The sequence below is a fragment of the Hippopotamus amphibius genome, unplaced genomic scaffold (assembly GCF_030028045.1).
Source record: "Hippopotamus amphibius kiboko isolate mHipAmp2 unplaced genomic scaffold, mHipAmp2.hap2 scaffold_274, whole genome shotgun sequence".
In the NCBI taxonomy this organism is placed as follows: Eukaryota; Metazoa; Chordata; class Mammalia; order Artiodactyla; family Hippopotamidae; genus Hippopotamus; species Hippopotamus amphibius.
The window spans coordinates 15,464-39,970 of NW_026648393.1; the positions used below are offsets into that span (position 1 = coordinate 15,464).

The following is a 24,507-nucleotide window of genomic DNA, read 5'->3' on the forward strand; positions in this document are numbered from 1 at the left end:
GGGGTGCTGGTGGCTCAGGTATAAACAGAATGTTTCAGAGTTGGGCCTCTCTCCAGGCTTCTTTGTTCTCAACACCCTCTCTGCTGCTGGCATTCCAAGGGGTTTTAAGCTAGCCCCACCCGAGGGCCTGCAGGTCCCTGTTATCCATGAGTGCCTTAGATGGCCCACAGGGGTTTCTCCCCTGCCTGCTGCAGGCTCTGAAAGAGAGAGAGAGGCTATGCCCATGGCTTCTCCCTACTGCCAGTGAGTCTGCAGCATCCAGCTGCCATCATGGCCAGGCAGCTCTCAGGGGCAGGCACTCCTAGCCGTGGACCTCTTCCCTCCTGTCCTCTTGGTCCATCACCTTACTGGCACCAATTTTTCTCACCCTGAATCAGCTCTCTGGTTCCCATGCTCCCACTCCCAGACCCTCTGTTCAGCTGTGAATTGACATCTCAGTCCGGGAACGCTGAGCTGTGGTGCAGACCCTCCATGTGTTTCTCACTCCCTCCCATCTGCCACAGCTCAGCTGCTTCACCCTCTTTGAGCCATCATAGATGCCTCCCTACAGGTTATGTTGGCATCCTTGCTGTCCTTTCTGGTGTCTGAGGTCGTCTGCTGTTGTTCAGTTAGTTCTCTGTGGGATTTATTGAGTCTTTTGGTGCATTCCCAATGCATCTGTGGAGAGGGATGCATTCCACGTCCCTCTACTTCACTGCCATCTTTTCCAATCCAGAGTCCTACAAGTCTTATAAGTCTTTCCCCAGAGGTTGGGGTCCTCCTCTAACCCCCTGATTTCTGGCAGAATTCAGTTTTTTGTGGTGGTAGGACTGAGGTCTCATTTTCTTGCTGTCTGTCAGCAGGGCAGCAGGCTCAGCTCCTAGGGGCTGCCTGCATTCCTTCTCATCTGTGTCCTCTCACAGTGCATCAGTGTTCCTACGTGGAGATCAGCAGGAGAAGCTCCCTTGTGTCAGAGCTCTCTCACACTTTCAATCTTTTTCTCCAAGAAGAGCCCAGATCTTTTCAGGGCCCACCTGATTAGGTCAGGTCCACCCAGGATAAACTTGCTCTCTTTAAGTCAGTTGATGGAGGACTTGAATTCCACCTGAAAAAATTTCTTCCCAGCAGCACCTGGATTGGCATTTGATTGAACACCTGGAAGAAGATGGGGGTGGGGTGTGGTTGCCAAATTGGGCTTCTGTTTACCACAGGGCTTTTCAGGAGAGGGGTGCTCAGGGCTGTAGAAAGGAAGATTTGGTGATGGCAGAAGTCAGAGGGGCCCTGGGGAGCCAGTGAGTACAAGTGGGTCAGAAGCCATCTTTGCCTCCTGCCCTGGCTAGGTGAGCTGGTTATTTCCTCTGGATCATAAAAACCAGAGAGTCACTCAGATGACCTCAGAGCATCCACAGGAAAATTAGCATGAAAAGGTTCTTAGCCAAATGGCCAGACTCTTAGGAGTCCCCAGGAGTTTGAACAATTTTCCAAGGTGGTGTTTCTTCCTGCCACATTGCAAGATAACACAATATGAATACTTTTATTTATATACTGTTTTATATTTATTGAAGAGTGAAAATACTTGTGTTTCATAATTGAAACAGAATAAGAGAGGAAACACTGAAGATTCTCCATCTCACCCCTAACCCTGGACACCTACTTCCTCTTGCCTCAGCAACCAATATTGTTGGTTTCTCCTACAGCTGTGTATGGCTATTTTACATACCTAAAGCAAATACATGTATTTGTTCTTGGTCCCCCGTTTTTTCACTCTCACAGTGGCATTTTTTTCACTGTTTTTTTTTTTTTATTTTTTACCTCAGAGAGATCATTCTGTTTCCATCCAGGAAGAGATTCTTCGATCATTTTTATGGCCACATTGCCTTCTGTTGTGTGAATGTGCCATTTGTTACGTATCAAGGCTCCTCACAATGAGTGTTTTTTTTTCTTGATCATTTGCTAACATCAGGAATGTTGTAATGATTTACACACACTTCATTATTCTCATGTTTGAGTATACAGTTAGGATGTATACTGGGTGACATTCATAATTGTGTGTTGGTAGTTCCATTTTTCAACTTATAGGGTTGAATCCTCCCTCCAGCATTTTTAAAAAATTGAATGAATGAGTGAATGAATGATTGGCTGCATTGGGTCTTCATTGCAGCCAGTGGGGGCTGCTCTTTATTGTGGTGTGCGGGCTTCTCATTGTGGTGGTTTCTCTCGTTGCAGAGTATGGGCTCTAGGCATGAGGGCTTCAGTAGCTGGGGTACGCCGGCTCAGTAGTTGTGGCACACGGGCTTAGTTCCTCTGTGACACGTGGGGTTTTCCTGGACCAGGGATTGAACCTGTATCCCCTGCATTGGCAGGCGGATTCTTAACCACTGCACCACCAGGGAATTCCCTCCCTCCAGCATTATATGAGGGTGTGTGATTCCTCATGCTTTTGCTGCAAGATATTATCAACATTTTGGATCTTTACTCATCTGAGAGGTCAATGTATCCAAGAAAGATTTTGTGTTTTTCTTATTATGAATGGAATTGGGCATTTTAATTTGAGCCATTAGTATTCCTTTCTCTGGAAACAATTTGTTCACAACCTTTGTCCATTTTTCTATTGGATTGGTGATACATTTTTAAAATGGGTTTAGGGGGCTCTTTATATAGTGGGGAAATTAGGATTTTGTTACATCAAAGATTCTCAGATATAGTATGCATCAAGATTCATCTGCAGGGCTTTTTGCTATTTATTTTTTAACACTTTATTGAGAGAAACATTTCAAGCTCACGGATATGTTGCAAATTAAAAACAGTGTAAATAATACCCACTTGCTGTTTATCCAGATGCACTTCCTTTGAACATTTACTTCCAATTTTTTTTTTATCATTTGCATTTCCCTTCCTCCCTCCCTCCCTCCTTCCCTCCCTCCCTCCCACCCTCTCTTTCTCTACCAGTTACAGGGAAATGGAATTGGTGGGTTTTTTTTTTCATTCTCTGCATAGATTTAGGATTATTTGCAAGAATAGGGAGGGAAATATGAATTTTAAGCTACCACCTTTGTCAACGTGTAGTAGTTTTCCTCCTTAACCAAGGATGCAGTTCTAGATCTGTAAGGATTAGTGACCAGCCAGGAACACATATTGCAGGGATGAGGTGAGCAGAGTCCATGGTGGGGACTTAATACCTGGACACTGAGTCTCAGGTACACACTCTGTCACACACCATCACATGATGGGGATGGAGGATGGTGCTCAACATGGAGCTTCATGCTTCTGTGAACCTCTCGTGGTGACCCATAAGCTTAGTCGTGCCCCAAAGTCCAAAGAAAAATGAACCCTTCTGAGTTCCAGGGCTGGGTCTCAATGAAGGACTCTCCTTTCCCTCAATTCTTCCAAGGTCAGAATTAATTGTTCAGATCTCATAAAATTCTAACATTCAGAATCTGGAGAAAGTTATCCACAAACATAACAAATCTACCTGGATCCTCCATACCTGATTTTTGTATGCCTAAAAATGAAAACAACAATGGTGGGTCATTCCCCCAGAGCAGGAAAGTGTGACTGTGATCTCCTCTCTGCTGGGTCCCAGGAGAAGGATCCTGCACTGACAATGATCACCTACGTGGGGCTGAGCCTCTCTCTGCTGTGCCTCTTCCTGGCGGCCCTCACCTTCCTGCTGTGCAAAGCCATCCAGAACACCAGCACTTCCCTCCACCTGCAGCTCTCACTCTGCCTCTTCCTGGCTCACCTGCTCTTCCTAACAGCCATCGACAGAACTGAGATCAAGGTACTTATACTGTCCCAGAATGCCCTTGCCCTGCCCAAGGGGATGCTGAGTTCTTGGAGCTGTGATGCCTTGAACATCTTAATAAAAAGACCTGGGTTAGGGGAAAGGTGAGCTGGGTAAGTAATCAGTTTCACATTGCTGGACCCAACTAGAACATGAACACTCCATTGACCACTCCTTCATATACATCAGAACATTTCCAGAGGCAAGGTATAGAAGAAGTCCAGGGGTCATTCTCTACCCCGGCAATCCCTCCTGGTGACAGCTTCCTCCTTCCCCAGGTGCTGTGTGCCATCATCGCGGGTGCCTTACACTACCTCTACCTGGCCTCCTTCACCTGGATGCTGCTGGAGGGCCTGCACCTCTTCCTCACTGCACGCAACCTGACGGTGGTCAACTACTCTAGTGTCAACAGGTTCATGAAGAAGCTCATGTTCCCAGTGGGCTATGGAGTCCCAGCTGTGATTGTGGTCATTTCTGCAGCATCCAGGCCGCATCTTTATGGAACACCGACCAGGTAAATGTAGACTCCCACTGTTCCTATCTCTTCAGCACAATTGTGGTATTATATGACCCATGAAGCATTTTATTATGCCAGAGCATAATATAGAGAGATACTAAGTAATAATCCCTAGGACATCTTCGTAGTGGAAGATGACAGTAATTAAGGAGAATGCCTTTAATCTCTGTCCTTGAAATAGCAAAGGTGAAATCAAAAGAAATGCTTAGGATATCATTTAGAAAAATCTAACCTGCTTCTTTATGCTGATTCTGTATGATGTCCCAATTTTTCATTTGTAGTAGTGGAGCTGTTGTAAATAATCAAAATAATAGATTGTATCAGAGTTAAGATTTACAATGTGCATACTTTGTGCCAGACATTTTTCTAAGCATTTTACTATGTGTTAGTGCAATTCATCCTCACACCAGTATTATTAGGTAGATACTGTCATTTGCCCCTTTTTACAGATGAGTAAACTGAGGCACAAATAGTTTCAGTAAATGCCAAAGGGTGCACAGTTAGTAGGCAGCTGAGCTGGAATCAAATTCAGGGAGTCAAGCTCCTTAGCTTGCACTCTTTTATTTTAGGCTTTGAATACTAGGTTTAGTTTTTCCATTTTTATTGAAATATATTTCACATACCATAAAATTCACCCTTTTAAAGCATACAGATTAGTGGTTTTTAGAACAGTCACAGTGTACAGCCATCACCACAATCTAATTTTAGAACTTTTTCGACTCCCCCAAAGAATCCTCATACATGGTAACTTTCACTCCTTCTTCTTGCTACCCATTCCTCTGCCCCAACCCCTGACAATCACTAGTCTACTTTCTGTGTCTATGAGTCTGCCTATTCAGAGTATTTCACATAAATGCAATCATACATGTGGCCTTTTGTGACTAGATTCTTTAACTTAGCCTGATATTTTCAAGGTTTACAGACTTCTTTCCTGCTTCAACACTGTTTATCTCAGTAACATCCACTCATTGTTCATGTCTAAGCTAAAATATCATTTCCTTGGAAATCTTCTCTAACCATCCTAATTCCCTATACCCAAAACTAAGCATGACATTCAATGATACATTCTTATAGCCTCCCACTTTTTACAATTGTCACATCGTGTGTCTCCTACTGATGTGAGATTTGTGGAGTTAAAGGACGTGTTTACTTTCTTCACCACTAGAGAACCAACCACAGAGTCTATCACAGAAGAGACACTCAATATTTGTTCATGAATGAGTGGATGTATGTAATTGTTCCAGATCCCTAAGGATAAATGCATTTTTAAAGTTAATTTTTATTGCACTGCAGTTGATTTACCATGTTGTGTTACTTCCTGCTGTACAACAAAGTGAATCAGTTATACATATACATACATCCACTCTTTTTTAGATTCTTTTCCCATGTGGGTCATTATAGAGTATTGTGTAGAGTTCCCTGTGCTGTACAGTAGCTTCTTATTAGTTATTTATGTTATATATAGTAGTGTGTATATGTCAGTCCCAATCACCCAGTTTATACACTCCCTTTGCTCTTTGGTAACCATAAACTTGTTTTCTATTTCTGTGATTCTGTTTCTGTTTTGTACTGATAATGGTTCATTTGTACCATATTTTTAAAGATTCCTCAATAAGTGATATCATATGATATTTGTCTTTCTCTGACTTACTTCACAAAGTATGACAATCTCTAGGTCCATCCATGTCACTGCAAATGGCATTATTTCATTCCTTTTTATGACCAAGTAACATTCCATTGTCTATATGTACCACATCTTCTTTATCACAAATGCATTTTTAATTTTCTCCCTTGCCCAGCTGCTGGCTCCAACGAGAAAAGGGATTTAAATGGGGTTTCCTTGGACCAGTCTGTGCTATCATCTCTGTGAGTGATGACATCAAAGCATCGTTAATGCTCAGCTGAGCGTCGTTAGAAGAGCAGACTTCCAAGTGGGGGTTGGGGATGTGACAGGAACAGGAATGTTCCTGGGTTGTCATGGGTTTGGTTTGATTATCTAAGACTGTTCCTAAAGCTAAACATTCTAACATTGTTACTAAACAGAAAAACTACTTAAGTGTGGAATTAATGTTGGACAGGCTGGAGAGCAGATTGATGTTTTATTCAATAAATGTTTTGTGGTTTTCTGAAGGTCAATTTAACTTTCTTTCTGATGACCCTCTGGATTTTGAAAAGCAAACTCTCTTCCCTCAACAGTGATGTGTCCACCCTCCAGAACACCAGGTAAGATGGAGAAGAGGCTGACAACTCCACAGGTGTGCAGTCCCAAGAGCAAAGCCATGTGCCTGAGCAGTTCCTGATGTCCCTTCCTAGGTTTTTCTAGGGGAACCCAGAGTAAAACACATGCAGCTGTCCTATGGCAGCCAGTTCAGATCCAGGTGTGTGCTCTGTCCATCTCTAATCCCATCTTGTGATATTCTTTGAACTTTTGTCAGCAGTCCTATGACCAAGTGCAGAGAACAGTTATGTTTCCATGAAGCACTTAGAAAAACCTGTGGCTGCTCCCACAACCCAGCATCCTTCCATACCCCACCCACATTTCAAGCACCTTCTCACCTCTCTTCCATTCCTCTCTTTGGAAAAAGTCCTAGTCAACATCAAATCTCCTAGGAGGCTTAGGCAGTCCTTTGCTCCAGGAACCCTTGTGCATGTTTGATGCCCTTTCTTCCATGTTTCTATCATTATCCTTTCCAAATTTTGCATCTTATTGCTTGGTTGTATTAGTGATTTGAGTAGATTGTGAGCTTTATGAAAATAGAAATCTCACCTTTGTTATTTTTAATGCCCAGACCCCAGCACAGAGCATGATGCATGGTACCTCCTCAGTAATGTTGGTTGAATGAAATTAGGGATCTCCATGGAGCATAAAGATAAATTTTTTGCAACATAAATTATGAAGTGTCACTACCCTCTTCATTCCAAATGCAAATGCCACCCTGGACCTGAGTGGGATTTCTATTGTGGAGAATCATTGACAGTAAAGATGAAAGCCAATCACAACTCAGTCTGACAACTCATTACCAACAAGGGAAGGATGGAGCATCCATGGGGTGAAGATGAGAATGGCTTTGATTGTGTTGCTCTAGTTGTATCAGGAGCTTCTTTTCTTCTCCTACCCAGGATGCTGACATTTAAAGCCACAGCTCAGCTCTTCATCTTGGGATGCACGTGGTGTCTGGGAATCCTGCAGGTGGGATGGGCTGCCCACATCATGGCCTATCTCTTCACCATCATCAACAGCCTGCAGGGTGTCTTCATCTTCCTGGTGTACTGCCTCCTCAGCCAGCAGGTATCACTGCCTGCATCCCACTCAGGACTCTTTCCAGCCCCACTCCTCTCTCTCATCTGACCCAGAGCATGCTTTGCCTCTACAGGTCCGGGAGCAATACAGGAAATGGTTCAAAGGGATCAAGAAAATCGGAGCCGTATCTGAGAAGTACACGCTGTCTAGCAGGGCCATGTCAGATGCCTGCAAAGACAGTGAGGTAAGATCATGCACTGCTCCCAGAGCACTTCACTAACTGATCCACTTGTGCAGCACGTGCCTGTGACACTGGAAAACTAGGTACGAGCAGTTGATGTCCTGGGATGGCTCACACTTGGTTTACTGCTTGACTCATTATCCAGGAGCAATGGTCTCTGTTTGTTTAAAATATAGATTTAACTCTTATTCCTTATGGAACTTTGACTATCTTGACTCATATATCAGCACTCTTATTGAACACCTGCTATGTGCCGTGCATGGTTAACTAAATAAGCAAGAATCAATGATCTGAAGTGATGAGGTTCATTCTACCCAGAGCCATAGTATCCTATCCTTTTCCTCTACATCTACCTCTATGTAAGAGTCACTCAGTAACACCCCTCAAAAATGCAGAACTGGGGGGGCTTAGGTGCCTATTTATGCATTAAATGGAAATGTACTAGCTGGCATTTTAGACTTTCTTAACAAGATTGCATGATATTTTTGGCACCCTCTACCCACTGCAAAAGTAGGAAGGAAAAGCAGTAATGACATAGGATAATTCATGGCAATGATTACCAAGAACCAACACTACCTGGTTTAGACTTACAAACTTCTTTTTAAAGAAAATTATATATATATATATATATATATAGGCTGCTTTGCATCTTTTTAAATAATTATTTCATTTTATTTATTTATTTATTATTTTTTTGGGTACACCAAGTTCAATCATCTGTTTTTATACACATATCCCTGTATTCCCTACCTCCCTCGACTCCCCCCCCACCCTCCCCGTCCCAGTCCTCCAAGGCATCATTCATCATCGAGTTGAACACCCTTTGTTATACAGCAACGTCCCACTGGCTATCTGTTTTACAGTTGGTAGTGTATATACGTCTATGCTACTCTCTCATTTCGTCTCAGCTTCCCCTTCAGACCCGCCCCCCCAACTTCGAGTTCTCCAGTCCATTCTCTGCATCTGCATCCTTATTCTTGTCTTGTCACTGAGTTCATCAGTACCATTTTTAGATTCCGTATATGTGACTTAGCATACAATATTTGTCTTCCTCTTTCTGTCTTACTTCACTCTGTATGACAGACTCTAGGTCTATCCACCTCATTACATATAGCTCCATCTCATTCCTTTTTATAGCTGAGTAATAGTCCATTGTATATATATGCCACATCTTCTTTATCCATTCATTTGTTGATGGGCATTTAGGTTGCTTCCATGTCCTGGCTATTGTAAAGAGTGCTGCAATAAACATTATGGTACAAGTTTCTTTTGGGATTATGGTTTTCTTTGGGTATATGCCCAGTAGTGGGATTACTAGATCATATGGTAGTTCTATTTGTAGTTTTTTTAAGGAACCTCCAAACTGTTTTCCATAGTGGCTGTGCCAACTTACATTCCCACCAACAGTGCAGGGGAGTTCCCTTTTCTCCATATCCTCCCCAACATTTGTTGTTTCCAGATTTTGTGATGATGGCCATTCTGATAGGTGTGAGGTGATACCTCATTGTGGCTTTGACTTGCATTTCTCTGATGATGAGTGATGTTGAGCATCTTTTCATGTGTTTGTTGGCCATCTGTATGTCTTCTTTGGAGAAATGTCTATTTAGGTCTTCTGCCCATTTGTGGATTGGGTTAGTTGCTTTTTTGATATTAAGCTTCATGAGCTGCTTGTATATTTTGGAGGTTAATCCTTTGTCCGTTGTTTCATAGGCAATTATTTTTTCCCATTCTGAGGGTTGCCTTTCAGTCTTGTTTATGGTTTCTTTCGCTGTGCAAAAGCTTTTAAGTTTCATTAGGTCCCATTTGTTGATTCTTGATTTTATTTCCATGATTCTAGGAGGTGGGTCCAAAAGGATCTTGCTTTGATGGATGTCATAGAGTGTCCTGCCTATGTTTTCCTCTAAGAGTTTTATAGTGTCTGGCCTTACATGTAGGTGTTGAATCCATTTTGAGTTTATTTTTGTGTATGGTGTTAGGAAGTGTTCTAATTTCATTCTTTTACATGTAGCTGTCCAATTTTCCCAGCACCACTGATTGAAGAGGCTGTCTTTTTTCTATTGTGTATTCGTGCCTCCTTTGTCAAAGATAAGGTGTCCATATGTGTTTGGGCTTACCTGCGAGTTCTCTATTCTATTCCATTGATCTTCCTTTCTAATTTTCTGCCAGTACCATACTGTCTTGATCACTATGGCCTTGTAGTATAGTTTGAAGTCAGGAAGCCTGATTCCACCAACTCCATTTTTCCTTCTCAAGATTGCTTTGGCTATTCGGGGTCTTTTGTGTTTCCATAGAAATCATAAGATTTCTTGCTCTAGTTCTGTGAAAAATGCCATTGGTAATTTGATTGGGATTGCCTTGAATGTATAAATTGCTATGGGTAGTGCAGTCATTTTCAAGATGTTGATTCTTCCAATCCAGGAACATGGTATGTCCCTCCATCTGTTTGTGTTGTCTTTGATTTCTTTCATCAATGTCTTAAAGTTTTCTGCATACAGATCTTTTGCCTCCTTAGGCAGGTTTATTCCTAGGTATTTTATTCTTTTTGTTGCAATGGTGAATGGGAGCGTTTCCTTACTTTCTCTTTCTGCTCTCCCATTATTAGTGTATACGAATGCAAGTGATTTCTGTATATTAATTTCATATCCTGCTACTTTACTAAATTCATCAATTAGTGCTAGCAGTTTTCTGGTAGAGTCTTTAGGGTTTTCTTTGTATAATATCATGTCATCTGCTAAGAGTGACAATTTTACTTCTTCTTGTCCAATTTGGATTCTTTTTATTTCTTTTTCTCCTCTGATTGCTGTGGCTAAAACTTCCAAAAGTATGTTTAATAATAATGGTGAGAGTGGACACCCTTACCTTGTTCCTGTTCTTAGAGGGAATTCTTTCAGTTTTTCCCCATTTAGAATGATGTTGACTTTTGGTTTCTCATATATGGCTTTATTATGTTGAGGTAATTTGCTTCTATGCCCATTTTCTGGAGAGCTTTTATCATAAATGGATGTTGAATTTTGTCAGAAGCTTTTTCTGCATCTATTGAGATTATCACATGTTTTTCATCCTTCAATTTGTTGATATGATGTATCACGTTGAATGATTTGCGTATGTTGAAGAATCCTTGTATCCCAGGGATAAACCCCACTTGATCATGGTGTATGATTTTTTTAATGTGCTGTTGGATTCTGTTAGCTAGTATTTTGTTGAGGATATTTGCATCTATATTCATCAGTGATATTGGTCTGTAATGTTCTTTTTTTTGTGACATCTTTGCCTGGTTTTGGTATCAGGGTGATGGTGGCCTTGTAGAATGAGTTTGGGAGTGTTCCTCCTTCTGCTATAGTTTGGAAGAGTTTGAGAAGGATAGGTGTTAACTCTTCTCGAAATGTTTGTGAATCCATCTGGCCCTGGGCTTTTGTGTGTTGGGAGATTTGTAATCACTGCCTCAATTTCCATACTTGTGATTGGTCTGTTCATAGTTTCTATTTCTTCCTGGTTCGGTCTTGGAAGATTGTATTTTTCCAAGAATTTATCCATTTCTTCCAGGTTATCCAATTTATTGGCATATAGTTGCTTGTAGTAGTCTCTCATGATCTTTTGTATTTCTGAGGTGTCCGTTGTGACTTCTCCTTTTTCATTTCTAATTCTGTTGATTTGCATCTTCTCCCTTTTTTTCTTGATGAGTCTGGCTAATGGTTGATCAATTTTGTTAATCTTCTCAAAGAACCAGCTTTTAGTTTTATTAATTTTTGCTATTGCTTCCTTCCTTTCTTTTTCATTTATTTCTGCTCTGATCTTTATGATTTCTTTCCTTCTGCTCACTTTGGGGTTTCTTTGTTCTTCTTTTTCTAATTGTTTTAGGTGTAAGGTTAGGTTGTTTATTCGCTATTTTTCTTGTTTCTTGAGGTATGACTGTATTGCTATAAACTTCCCTCTTAGAACTGCTTTTGCTGCATCCCATAGGTTTTGGGTTGTTGTGTCTTCATTGTAGTTTGTTTCTAGATATTCTTTGATTTCCTCTTTGATTTCCTTTATCATTTCTTGGTTGTTTAATAGTGAGGAGCTTAGCCTCCAAGTGTTTGTATTTTTTGCAGTTTTCTTCCTGTATTTGATATCTAGTGTCATGGCATTGTGGTCTAAGAAGCTTCTTGATATGATTTCAATATTCTTGAATTTACTGAGGTTTGATTTGTGACCCAAGATGTGATCTATCCTGGAAAATATTCCGTGTGCACTTGAGAAGAAAGTGTATTGTGTCATTTTTGGATGGAATGTCCTATAAATATCCATTAAGTCGAGATGGTCTAATGTGTCATTTAAAGCTTGTGTGTCTTTATTTCTTTTCTGTTTGGATGATCTGTCCATTGATGTAAGTGGGGTGTTCAAGTCTCCCACTAGTATTGTGTCCCATTTTATGGCTGTTAGCATTTGCGTTATGTATTGAGGTGCTCTTATGTTGGGTGCATAGGTATTTACCATTGTGATTTGTTCTTCCTGGATGGATCCCTTGATCATTATGTAGTGACCTTCCTTGTCTCTTGTAATAGTCTTTACTTTAAAGTCTAATTTGCCTGATATGAATATTTCTACTCCAGCTTTCTTTTGACTTCCATTTGCATGGAATATCTTTTTCCATCTCTTTACTTTCAGTCTATATGTATCCCTTGGTCTGAAGTGGGTTTCTTGTAGGTAGCATATAGAAGGGTCTTGTTTTTGTATCCATCCAGCCCATCTGTGTCTTTTGGTTGGAGCATTTAATCCATTTACATTTAAGGTGATTATTGACATGTGTGTTCCAATTACCATTTTCTGAATTGTTTTGGGTTTGTATTTGTAGGTGTTTTCCTTCTCTTGTGTTTTTTACTTAGGGAAGTTCCTTTAGCAATTATTGTAATTCTGGTTTGGTGGTGCTGAATTCTCTTAACTTTTGCTTGTCTGGAAAGCTTTTGATTTCTCCATTGACTCTGAATGTGATTCTTGCTGGTAGAGTATTCTTGGCTGTAGGTTTTTCTCATTCAGGACTTTCAGTATATCCTGCCATTCCCTTCTGGCCTGCAGATTTTCTGTAGAAAGGTCAGCTGTTATCCTTATGGGTTTTCCCTTATATGTTATTTGTTGCTTTTCTCTTGCTGCTTTTATTATTTTTTCTTTGTGTTTAATTGTCATTAGTTTGATTAATATATGCCTTGGTGTATTTCTCCTTGGGTTTATTCTGTATGGGGCTCTCTGTGCTTCTTGGACTCTGGTTAATTATTTCCTTTCCCATTTGGGGAAGTTTTCCAGTATAACCTCTTCAAATATTTTCTCAAACCCTTTCATTTTTTCTTCTTCTTCTGGGATGCCTATGATTTGAATGTTGATATGCTTAATGTTATCACTGAGGTCTCTGAGACTGTCTTCCATTCTTTTTATTCTTTTTTCTTTTTCCAGCTCTGTGGCAGTTATTTCCCCCTTTCTATCTTCCATCTCACTTATTCGTCCTTCTGCCTCAGTAATTCTGCTGGTTATACCTTCTAGAGTGTATTTAATTTCAGTTATTTTGTTATCCATTGCTGTTTGTTTGTTCTTTAGTTCTTCGGAGTTCTTCTGAACTGTTTCTTGTACTTCCTGTATTTTGTTATTGAGATTTTGTATCATTTTTATTATCATTACTCTGAATTCTTTTTCAGGCATTTTTCCTAGTTCCTCTTCATTTATTTGGTCTTGTGCGTTTTTTCCTGCTCCTTTGCCTGCATGGTGTTTCTTTGTTTCCTCATGATAGTCCCATCTTCTGGTGCTGCTTTTCCCAGCAATAGCAGAGTTTATAGAAGACTGTGCAAGCCCCAGACTAATTTCCCAGTGTTGGGTTAAACAAAGACTAAGTCTAGGAAACACATATATGTGTAAGACACACAATTACCGAATCCATTAGGACATAAGGCTCTGGAAAAACCTGACAGAAGAACCCCAGTATGCTATCAGATAGTCAAAGAGAAACCCAACAGAAATTGAAAACCAAAACAGAACAAAACAGAAACCAAAGTAAAAACAAACAAACAAACAAATAACCCCTTACTCTTAGAAACACAAATCCAGGGAGATGTTGAAAGCTAGGATCAAATATAACAAATAGCTAGAGTACCACCAGACAGAATGGAGATTCTCAGAATGAAATTAGACAATTGTTAAGAACTGAGATAAAGACAAAAGCCTAATATTAAAAACCAAGGTGGTGCGTCATCTGGAGAATAGAGCAAGTAGTCTGAGCAGGTCGATAGTGTTGCTTATAAGTATTTTAAGATAAAATAAACTAAAAATGGATGGAAGACAGGAGAAAAGAAGAGCATAGTGTGGCTGGAAATATGCAAATAAAAAGAAGGGAATAGAAATGTATAAAAGATAGAGATGAAAGGAAGGTATGAGAGATATATAGTCCATACTACGAAAAACTTAGCTAGAAATAGAAGTATATAGAAAGGCTAGAAATAAAAATAGAATAAAAAATATTTTTTAAAACTTGTAGATCCCTTAGCACTGAGATCATAATTAATAAAGAAAAAAGAAAAACAAACATAAAAATCCATAACTGATCCCAGAATGGACCAATTCAGTAGAATTGATGCTAATATTTCTGTTTCCTTAGAGTCTCAGCTGTAAGTGTCCTTCTAATCGCCTTGGGTTTTTTGTATTATGCTGTGACCAGCAGAGCTTCCTTTATTGTTCATCTGTAAGCATTGATGTGTGGGAGGGAGAGGGTACAATAGTGGCTCCTTCCCCTGAGAGTGAGTGAGCAGTGGTGCACTGTCGTTTCATTCGGGCTTGGAGGTGCCTGTTGCAGAGGGACACCGGTGGCTCAGGTGTAAACAGAAAGTCTCAGAGTTGGGCCTTCCTCCATTTTTTTTTTTCTCAGCAGTCTTCCTGCTGCCGGAGTTCCAAGCCTGCTCTCTGCTGCCTCCTGGGGCTTTATGCTAGCCCTGCCCAAGGGCCTGAGGGTACTTGTGATCCCTGAGAGCCTTAGGTGGCCCACAGGGGTCCCTCCACTGCTTGTTGCAGGCTCTGAAAGAGAGAGAGAGGCTATGACCATGGCTCCTCCCCCCTGCCTGTGAGCCTGCAGCATCCAGCTGCCATCATGGCCAGGCAGCTCTCAGGGGCAGGCACTCCTAGCTGTGGACCTCTTCCCTCCTGTCCTCTCGGCCCATCACCTTATTGGCAACAATTTTTCTCACCCTGAACCAGTTCTCTGGTTTCCACGCTCCCACTCCCGGACCCTCTGTTCAGCTGTGAATCAATGTCTCAGTCCGGGAAAGCTGAGCTGTAGTGTGGACCATCCGTGTGTTTCTCACTCCTTCCTGTCTGCCACAGCTCAGCCACTTCATCCTCCTTGAGCCATTGTAGATGCCTCCCTACCAGTTATGTCAGGATCCTTGCTGTCTTTTCTGGTGTCTGAGGTCATCTGCTGGTGTTCAGTTTGCTCTTTGTGGGATTTATTGAGTCTTTTGGTGCCTTTGCAATGCATCTGTGGGGAGGGATGCATTCCACGTCCCTCTACTTTGCCACCATCTTTTCTCCTCCTAGACTTACAAACTTCTTTTACCGATGTTTTCTTACCTCTTTCATCTTCTCTTAAATCCTGCCTGCTCTGTGCCTAGAAGTCCTGCATTTCTCTCATTAGATTGTCCACCCAACCTCCATAATCACTGGTTCCAGCACTGAATCTTCTACCTCTTCTCCCCTTCTCAGGAAATGTTCCCAGCACTTATTTCACAGAGAAAATCAAGATCATCATGATGACACACTGTGAACTCCATGCCATCCCAAACATCAGCCTGCATCCTCTTGTATCATTGAGATAATGTTCCTTCTCCTCTCTGAAGATGATGCTTCCACCTGCACTTTGAGTCCCATCATACATGCTTATCAATTATCCTTAAATTATTGTTCACACATATTCTCTCTCTCTCTTCCCCTTTCCATTTCTCTCTCCTTCCTTCCCCCCTCTCTCCCTTACCTTCTCAACAGCAGTCTTTCCATAGTCATGGAAACATGTTTGGTTGTCTTCTATCTTACAAACATGTACTTCTTGGCCATCTTCTGGCTACCGGCCAAGAGTTGATTTTTTTCTCTGTCTCAATTTTGTTGCTTTAAACTCACTCCTTCAACCCATGCAAATATTGTTTCTTCCCCCACCCCCAGTTTCACCAAAGCAAATATCTCTTAGACCTACAATGATTTCCATCTCTTCAAAAGTCCTTTTAGAAACTTGTGATTATTCATCACTCCTTTCCCATGAAGCACTCTACCCCTATCCCCTCTAGATTCTACTTATACATCCCCCCATGTCTTTCTTCTGTTCCCTCTTGCTTTTCTCTTTTTGTCTCCTTTATAGTTGTAGCCAATGGATTGGTTCCAGAACAACTTCAATTCCCATTAAATTCTTTCCTCCTAGACAATAACATTCATTCCTTAGATTCAGCCACCATCTAGATGCAAATGATGGTCATGTGTGTTTCTTTAATTAATTAACTTATTTATTGGCTGTGTTGGGTCTTCATTGCATGTGCAGTCTTTCTCTAGTTGGGCTGAGTGGGGGCTACACTACATTGTGGCACACAGGCTTCTCCTTGCAGTGTCTTCTCTTGTGGAGCACGGACTCTAGGCATGTCGGCTTCAGTAGTTGTGGCACGCAGGCTCAGTAGGCTGAAGGCTAGTATTTGTGGCACACAGACTTAGTTGCTCCATGTCACGTGGGATCTTCGTGGACCAGGGATCAAACCTGTTACCTCTGCACTGGCAGGCATATTCTTAACTAAAGGGTCACCAGGGAAGTCCCACATATGTTTCTTTATCTGTGACTTCTCCTCTGAGATCCAGAGGAGTATTGACATCTTTGGTATCTCCAAGACATCTTCAACTCAGCCTTCCAATATAATCTTTACCCTAATCCAATCCTTTCGCATGGTGTCCTTCTCCAGCTACATGGCACCACATCCATCCTGTGGCACAAGTTTGGAATCCGAAAGTTACTCTCAGCAATTATCTTATTTCCTGTTACAACCTATGCATTTTCAATCCTATTGTTCTTATCTTCTCAGTATATTCCCAATCTGTCCAGCTGGCTTTACCTCCATCCCCTCCTCCTTGGTCATCCTGCCACCTTCATTTGCCTGAACAACTGCAGTATCCTCCTAACTGACTACTCTTTCTACCTTTGTCACCTCCCTATGCACCCTTTAGAAATCAGAAGGATCTTCTCCAAACACAAATAAAATCATGTCACTTCTTTGTTAAACCCGTTACATGTAGGATCAAAACCAGGAGCCATACATCAGTGAGAATATGTTTGTGTCATCTCCTGAGTACCTCTCCATCTCTCTACCATATACTCACCATTATTCCAGCCACATCAGTTTTCTTTGAATTTTGTAAATTCACGGTGCCTCTCTGGGACAAAGGATTTGTACATATTCCCTCTCCTTGAAACACTCTTTTGTCTTCCTTGAGTCAAAACTATACAAGCCGTCAGATCCCAGCTTCTATGTTGATTCCTCTGAGAAGCCTTCTCTGCCTGCTCAGGTTAGGTCAGGTTCTCATAATTTTCACTCTGGTAGTCCCTGTACCTTTCCTGCAGAGCATTTGTCAGAGTCACTGTGCTCTTGGTTTCCACTCTTTGATTAACATCTGTCCCTCCATGTGCCTGAGTCAGCTCAGCCTCAGCAAAGCCATAACTGTGTTCCTGGGAGTCGCTGAACAGGATCTGAGCTTCCATCACTCCAGAATCCCAGAAAACGGATACTTCCAAAACTATACTTCAATTGTGTGTTTCCTATTGCTGTTGTAACAAGGTGCCACAGACCTGCTGCTAAAAACAAACACAAATTTATCATACAGATCCAGAAGTTGGAAGTCCAAAGTAGGTCTTATGGGACTAAAATCAAGGTTCCCAACCTTTCTGGCACCAGGGACCGGTTTCATGGAAGACAATTTTTCCAAGGCCCTGGGTGGGGGGGATGGTTTCAGAATGATTCAAGCACATTACATGTACTGTGCACTTTATTTCTATTATTATTACATTGTAATATACAATGAAATGATTATACAACTCACCATAATGCAAACTCAGTGGGAGCCCTGAGCTTGTTTTCACTTGCTACTCCCTGATAGGATTTTGATATGAGTCTGCTAGCAATTGACTGCTTATAGTCTCTGTGCAGTCAGACCTCTCTTCTGATGATCATCTGTATTTGCAGTGACCCTCTAGCACTAGCATCACTGCCTCAGCTCCACCTCAGATCCTCAGGCATTAGATCCTCATATGAGTGCCCAGCCTAGATTCCTCACATGTGCAGTTCACAGCAGGGTTCAAGCTCCTATGAGAACCTAGTGCCCCCGCTGATCTGACAGGTGGCAGAACTCAGGTGGTGATGTGAGCGATGGGGAGCAGCTGTAAATACAGATGAAGCTGTGGTTGCTCACCCACCTCTCACCTCCTGCTGTGTGGCCTGGTTCCTAACAGGCCATGGACCATTAGCAGTCCAGGGACCAGGGTTGGAGGACCCCTGCCCTAGGGGACTATCTGATTCTTCACCTTGTTTAGCTTCTAGAGGCTGCCTGCATTCTTTGGTTAGTGGCCCCATGATCCAGTCAATCTTCAAAGCCTTGAAATCAATCTCTCTCTCTCTCTCCCCTCTGCTCTGTCACTGTATCTCTTTCCTTGTCTCTGGCCCTCTTCCCTCTCTCCCTTATAAAGACCCAGGTCAGTACATTGACTCATCTGGATAATCCCACATAATTCTTCAACCTCAACATCATTAAAATCCATTTTTTTCCCATGTAAGCTAACATATTCACAGGTTCCAGAGTTAGGAAGTGGGCATCTTTGGGGGATCATTACTCTTCCTGCCACACCTATTGCACTTAGGTTTGATTTATTGTAGAACCACCCAAATTGGCTTCATATTATATGTATTTGAATAGAGGGTGAGTCAAAAATTACCCACACTCTGGTTATATTAAAACTTCTATAAATTCTGCAGCCAGAGTGAGGATAATTTTTGACTCACTCTCATATTTGCCACTGTCCCATAAGCCCTGCAGAGATGATACACACAGTGAAGAAAAGAAATGTACTTTCTGTATAGAGAAATACAGTCATGGCATCAACAGCCATTGAAGGATTCTGAAGTGCAAGTAATCTGGTCAGCTATTTCTACTCTTTTCGGGCAAAAGGCCAAAGAAATCCATTGTTTAATGTAATTACATCTTTTACTGTCTCCTAAAACTTGGTGTCTCCAGTGTTTCAAAGATGTAGGAATGTCTCCCTCTCATTCTGGCATCTCTTCTATGGCCTCCTGAAGTCTTGTTCAAGAGAAACAACACATTTTCTCTTGTGTTTAGTTCTATATAATTTCCTGAAGCACAATATTTATGAACTTCCTGAGTAGAGATAAGTATGTGAAGTTGCCCATCCCGAACACCAGAAATGACCCTGAACTTCCTAAAGACCTTTGGAATAAGTAACTCATATTGGACATGATAAGAATAGTACAAGAAAATAATTCTTACTTTCCATCTCAGGTGATTAGCAATATATAACATTTCCAGTCTTTGACTAAATTTCCACCTGCTCTCTTTTATGATTCTGTGCATAAAACAACATTTCAGAAACCCTGAAGCAGAGGAATCAGGCCATACATTTTGAAACAGATAGATAATTTTTTTGGTGGTACGTTTAATTACTCTCATAATGTGTAACTTGGGGGCTAGGAAATGTTGGGGGATAGGGCTTCTGAGAAAGGCCAGGTTCTACCAAAATGCATGCAATGTAATAGGCCTTTTGATCTTACCCTGAAAAATCCTTGTGGCAAGGAGATTTTGTAATTAAATGCTTCTTAAAGTTCTTATTTTTTTTCAAAGGAAACATATATCTTTCTATAGTCTTATGTATTATTTCTAAAATATTATCTTTCTAGGTTAATGAAAAATACCTGGGCTTACCTGGTAGTGCAATACTTGAAAATCTGCCAGCCAATGCAGGGGACTGAGGTTCAAGCTCTGGTCTGGGAAGATCCTACATGCTGCAGAGCAACAAAGCCTGTGTGCTACAAAAGTGAGCCAGTGCTCTAGAGCCTGTGAACCCCAACTATTGAGCCCATGTGCCACAACTACTGAAGCCCACGTGCCTAGATCCCATGCTCTGCAACAAGAGAAGCCACCGCAATGAGAAGCCACGTACCACAACAAAGAGTATCCCCTGCTCACCACAACTAGAGAAGCTTGTGCGCAGCAACAAAGACCCAACACAGCTAATAAATATAAATAAATAAATAAATAAATAAATAAATACCTTTGAGCAATTCCCTGGTGGTCCAGTTTTTTGAGACTCGGCGCTTTCACTGCTGTGGGCCTGGGTTTGATCCTTGGTCAGGGAATTAATATCCCTCAAGCCTCGTGGTGTAGCCAACAAAAATTATTTTGATATGTATCTTCTTATCCCATGGAAAATCTGAGTTGTTAATCTTTGAGTCATTAAGAGAGGACAAAAAAGACTTTGAAACACACCCATGTGTGTTTCAAGAATTTCATCATGTCAGCAAATGAAAGAAGTCATGGTGGACATGTTTGATACTCAATTCCCGCAAGATGTGGAATTTTTCTGTGCTCTACAGTGGGTTCAGAAAACTTTAAACACTGGGGATAAACCATAATGGAAAAGAATATAAAAAAGAATGTATATATGTGTATAACTGAGTCACTTTACCATGCAGCAGAAATTAACACAAAATTCTAAATCAACTAAACTTCAATTAAAAAATAAAGAGAAAAACTTTCAATATATCATGGGCCAGCTGTGGCGCAATTCCTCACCTATGAGGGATAAAGCTCTTTTCTGAAGCCTCTCCTTCCTATGAAGACTCTTCCAGATGCTGAATGTCTATGAGCAAGAAAACCAAGCTTGGTGGATTTTCATACAAACATCATCCAAAAGAATAAGGATGTTCACACCGTAGTCTGGATTTCTTAATTTCTTTGTTCTGTTTTGAATGGGTTTCATTATTCGCTGATTCAAAAATATTGCTTACATACCATGTCCAATGCAGAGATGAAGAGAGACATGGAGCTTCAGGGGGAAATAAAGGGATTTTTTTTTTTACAGCTAGAGTTCATTCAGAGCCTGAGAGAGTCCTATAAATCAAGTCTCTACAGCTGGGCTATTAAAGTAGAAACCATTTGACAGACACCATCTTCTTTCTTTCTCACACCAAGATGCAGACAGTGTGAAAACTCAGATCATGATATGTATAGTTTGGACTTTGTGGTCCAGTATATTAGTGAAGGTTTGCCAGAGAAATATTGAATAGAACCAATAAGATATGCATGCAGGCATGCACGGGCACACACACAAACACACACAACACACATATTCATAAAGATTTACTATGAGGTATTGACACCGTTGATAATAGAGGGTGAGGCAGATAATGCAATCTGCCATCTGCAAGCTGGAGAGCCAGGAAAGCCAGTGGTATAGTTTGAATGCTTGAGAGCCAGACTGCTGCTGATGTAGAGTCCAGCCTGGGTTTGAAGACCTGAGAACCAGGAGTGTGGAGGGCAGAAGATTGATATCTTGGCTCAAATAGTCAGGCTGAGCTAATTCAACTATCTTCCATCTTTTCGTTCTGTTCAGGCTCTCAGTGGCTTGAATGCTGCTCATCCGCATTGGAGAGGGCCATCAGCTTTACTAAGTCCACCAATTCAAGTGCTAATTTCTTCTGCAAGCAGCCTCACAGATACATCCAGAAATCATGTTTGACCAGCTGTTTGGGCATCCTATGGCCCAGGCAAGTTGACACACAAAATTAACCATCACAGTCACATATCTACAGCAACAACTCAACTCTGATGTTGGAGCATGAAAACTGCTGTATCATGCCTGTGTTTTAACAAAACTTTAGGGACATTGAATTTGAATTTCATGTAATGTTCATATGAAACAAAATATCATTCTTTTTTTGATTTTTTCATCCATTTAAAAATGTGAAATGTCTATCAATGGATGATTGGATAAAGATGTGAGATACACACACACACACACACACACACACACACACACACACAGAGGGATACTATTCAGCCATAAGAAAAAATTAAATCTTGCGATTTGTAATAATATGCATGGACCTTGAGGGCATTATGTTAAGTGAAACAAGTCAGAGAAAGACAAATCCTTTATGATTGCACTTATATGCGGAATCTGAAAACAAAAACAAAAACAAAACCAAGCTCAAAGATACAGAGAACAGATTGGTGGTTACCTGAGGGAGTGTGTGTGTGTGTGTGTGTGTGTGTGTGTGTGTGTGTGTGTGTTAAAGATAAGGAGGTCAAAAGGCACAGACTTCCATTTATGAAATAAAGAATTCATGGGGATATAATGTATAGGATGGTGATTATAGTTAATAATACTGTATTGCCTGAAAGTTTCAAAGAGAGCAAATGTTAAAAGTCATCATAAGAAAAAAATTGTAACTATGTATGGGGACAGATGTTAACTAGACTTATTTTGGTGATCATTTTGTAATATAGGAAAATATTGAATCATCATTGTTGTATACCTGAAACTAATATAATATTATATATCACTCATACCTCAATTAAAATATATGAAAACTATTATTAGCTTGTGGGCTGTACAAAAACAGGTGGTGAGCTAGATTTGGCTCATGGGTTGTAGTTTGCCAACCCCTGTCCTAGGATGTTGAGGAGATCTCTTCATCCTATGTGAATTTATTCATTAACTCTTCAAATATTTGATGAGCACATAGTTTTTTGAAAGGCGTGATGCCAAACAGAAGGAAACGGAAATGAACAAGACAAACATGATCCCCGTGCCCAGGAATCTTGATGACCTGTGTATTAGCTCAGGCTGCCATAACAAAATACCATGGATTAGGTGGCTTAAACAATAGAAATTAATTTTCTCACAGTTTTGGGGGCTGGGGATTCCAAGATCAAGGTTTGAGAGGGATCTGTGTTCATTGAGAGCTCTCTTCCCAGCTTGTAGTTGGCTGTCTTCTCACTCTGTGCTATAGGGACCTCTCTCAATGCTTGAGTGTGGAGGGAGAGAAAAAGCAAGCTTTCTTGTGTCTCTTATAAGGGCACTAATAGTATCATGAGGACCTCACCCTCATTTAACTATCTCCCAAAGGCCCCATCACCAAATACCATCACATTGGGGGTTAGGTTTTCAACACATAAATTTGAGGGAGGCACAAACACTCAGTCCACAACAATCTTTAAGATGGAAAACAGGAGAAAGAGAAATTACAGTAGGGTAAATATTGTGGTCTAGGGGACATACAGCCCCTGTGGGGACATGGCAGAAGTGGAACACAGCCCTGGCTGGGAGGACTGTTGGGAGAGAGCTCTGGGTCAGCTGATGGCAGCATACCTAGATGATTATCATTTGGGAGGCAGATTTCAGCATTTACCCTTATGTCTTCATTACTTAAAATCTATTAAAATTAGTCTCCTTATTTATGAAAGGAATAACAATATTAACTTTCTCATGGTTGGTTTTTGAATGTTAAGTGAAAAAACGAGGATTAAGCTCCGCTATGAAACCCAAAGACAAACAAGAGTTAAGCAGGGCAAGTAGGCATGGGGGTTTCCCAGCTCACTTCTCCAGAGGTATATCATGGAGTCAGAAACTTCCTTGAGACATGGCTCAGAAGTGGGGTTACACTTCCCATGCTAGAGTTTCAGGACAAGATCACACCCATCAGAATGGTGGGGAAGGCTAATGAGGCTATGATGAGAGGTTGAAGAGGTTTTTCCTTTCAGCTCTCCAGTTTGGGAGGTTGGCTGTTAGTGGTTCCTCTCTCTTGCTCTCCTCTTTGTAGATCTGAAGGTCACTGTATGAATGAGGAAACAGAGACTCATTCACGGTTTAGCCCCCTGGTGTAGAACCTAGAATGTGGACAACAGAAGTAAGAAGAAGTAACTAAATAAGAAGATGTAAGTAAGAAGTAGCTGTCAAAGCTGAGGTTAAGGAGCCCATGTGTCACGGAACTGAAAATTTAAAAGTCTGTTACTACAAAAATACAATCAGCAGAATCTTCAGATTTTCAGTCCTTGAATCTGAGGTAGGAAAGGCAGGGCCGGGTTCAAGGACAACCTCCTCATACATAGGCACTAGGCAGCAGGCAAAGCCATCTCCTTGTTTTGCACTTAACGAGGCCATGATGTATGGAGGAACAGCATCTAAAACAGAAACGCTGTAGCATCTGAGCTAGAAACTATGACCTTGAAAACCAGGGAACATGCACAAGTAAAAATGCACAGGTTGCTGGTAATTGGATGAAAGACCAAGTGGCTCACCACAGCCTACTCATTTTTGTGGTTGGGAGGAGTTCCCAGCCCAAAACAGGCATGGGGTGGGGGGTCTCAAGTCGTCCTCTGGTAACCTTGGTCACATGGTAACATGAGTATAATATCAATAGTATTGTGGTTTTGACCCTCCCCCTTTCACTTATGAGCTCAAGGGGAAAATTCAAAATGATACCTGGTGGGAATTCAAATAAGGAACTGCAGATGACATAATCATAGGGGAGGGAAAAGGGGAGTCACCCTCATCCAAATCCCAGAAGTTTAACCCCATATTAACCACCTACACTGCCCCTATTGTGTGCTCCTCACTAGCAAGGACACCGACAAGCTTCTCCCAGTGTGTAATTTTCACTTCTGCCCTAAATGAACTGCTTCTTTGTTCTCTT

The 24,507-nt window shown here is 41.2% G+C and overlaps 1 protein-coding gene across 1 annotated transcript in view; it reads left to right on the plus strand.

Annotated features, from left to right (window-relative positions):
* LOC130843323 (adhesion G protein-coupled receptor E2-like) overlaps positions 1-20,031 on the plus strand; it is a gene marked incomplete at its 5' end in the record, with an annotated part of 35,490 nt that extends 15,459 nt beyond the window's left edge. The window contains 7 exons of the mRNA XM_057719750.1: positions 3,563-3,760; positions 4,042-4,277; positions 6,080-6,146; positions 6,412-6,503; positions 7,401-7,569; positions 7,655-7,765; positions 19,708-20,031. Of these exons, the coding sequence (XP_057575733.1) occupies positions 3,563-3,760; positions 4,042-4,277; positions 6,080-6,146; positions 6,412-6,503; positions 7,401-7,569; positions 7,655-7,765; positions 19,708-19,779 (945 nt within the window). The remainder of the gene's footprint in view (positions 1-3,562; positions 3,761-4,041; positions 4,278-6,079; positions 6,147-6,411; positions 6,504-7,400; positions 7,570-7,654; positions 7,766-19,707) is intronic.
* Between the last annotated feature and the right edge of the window lie 4,476 nt (positions 20,032-24,507).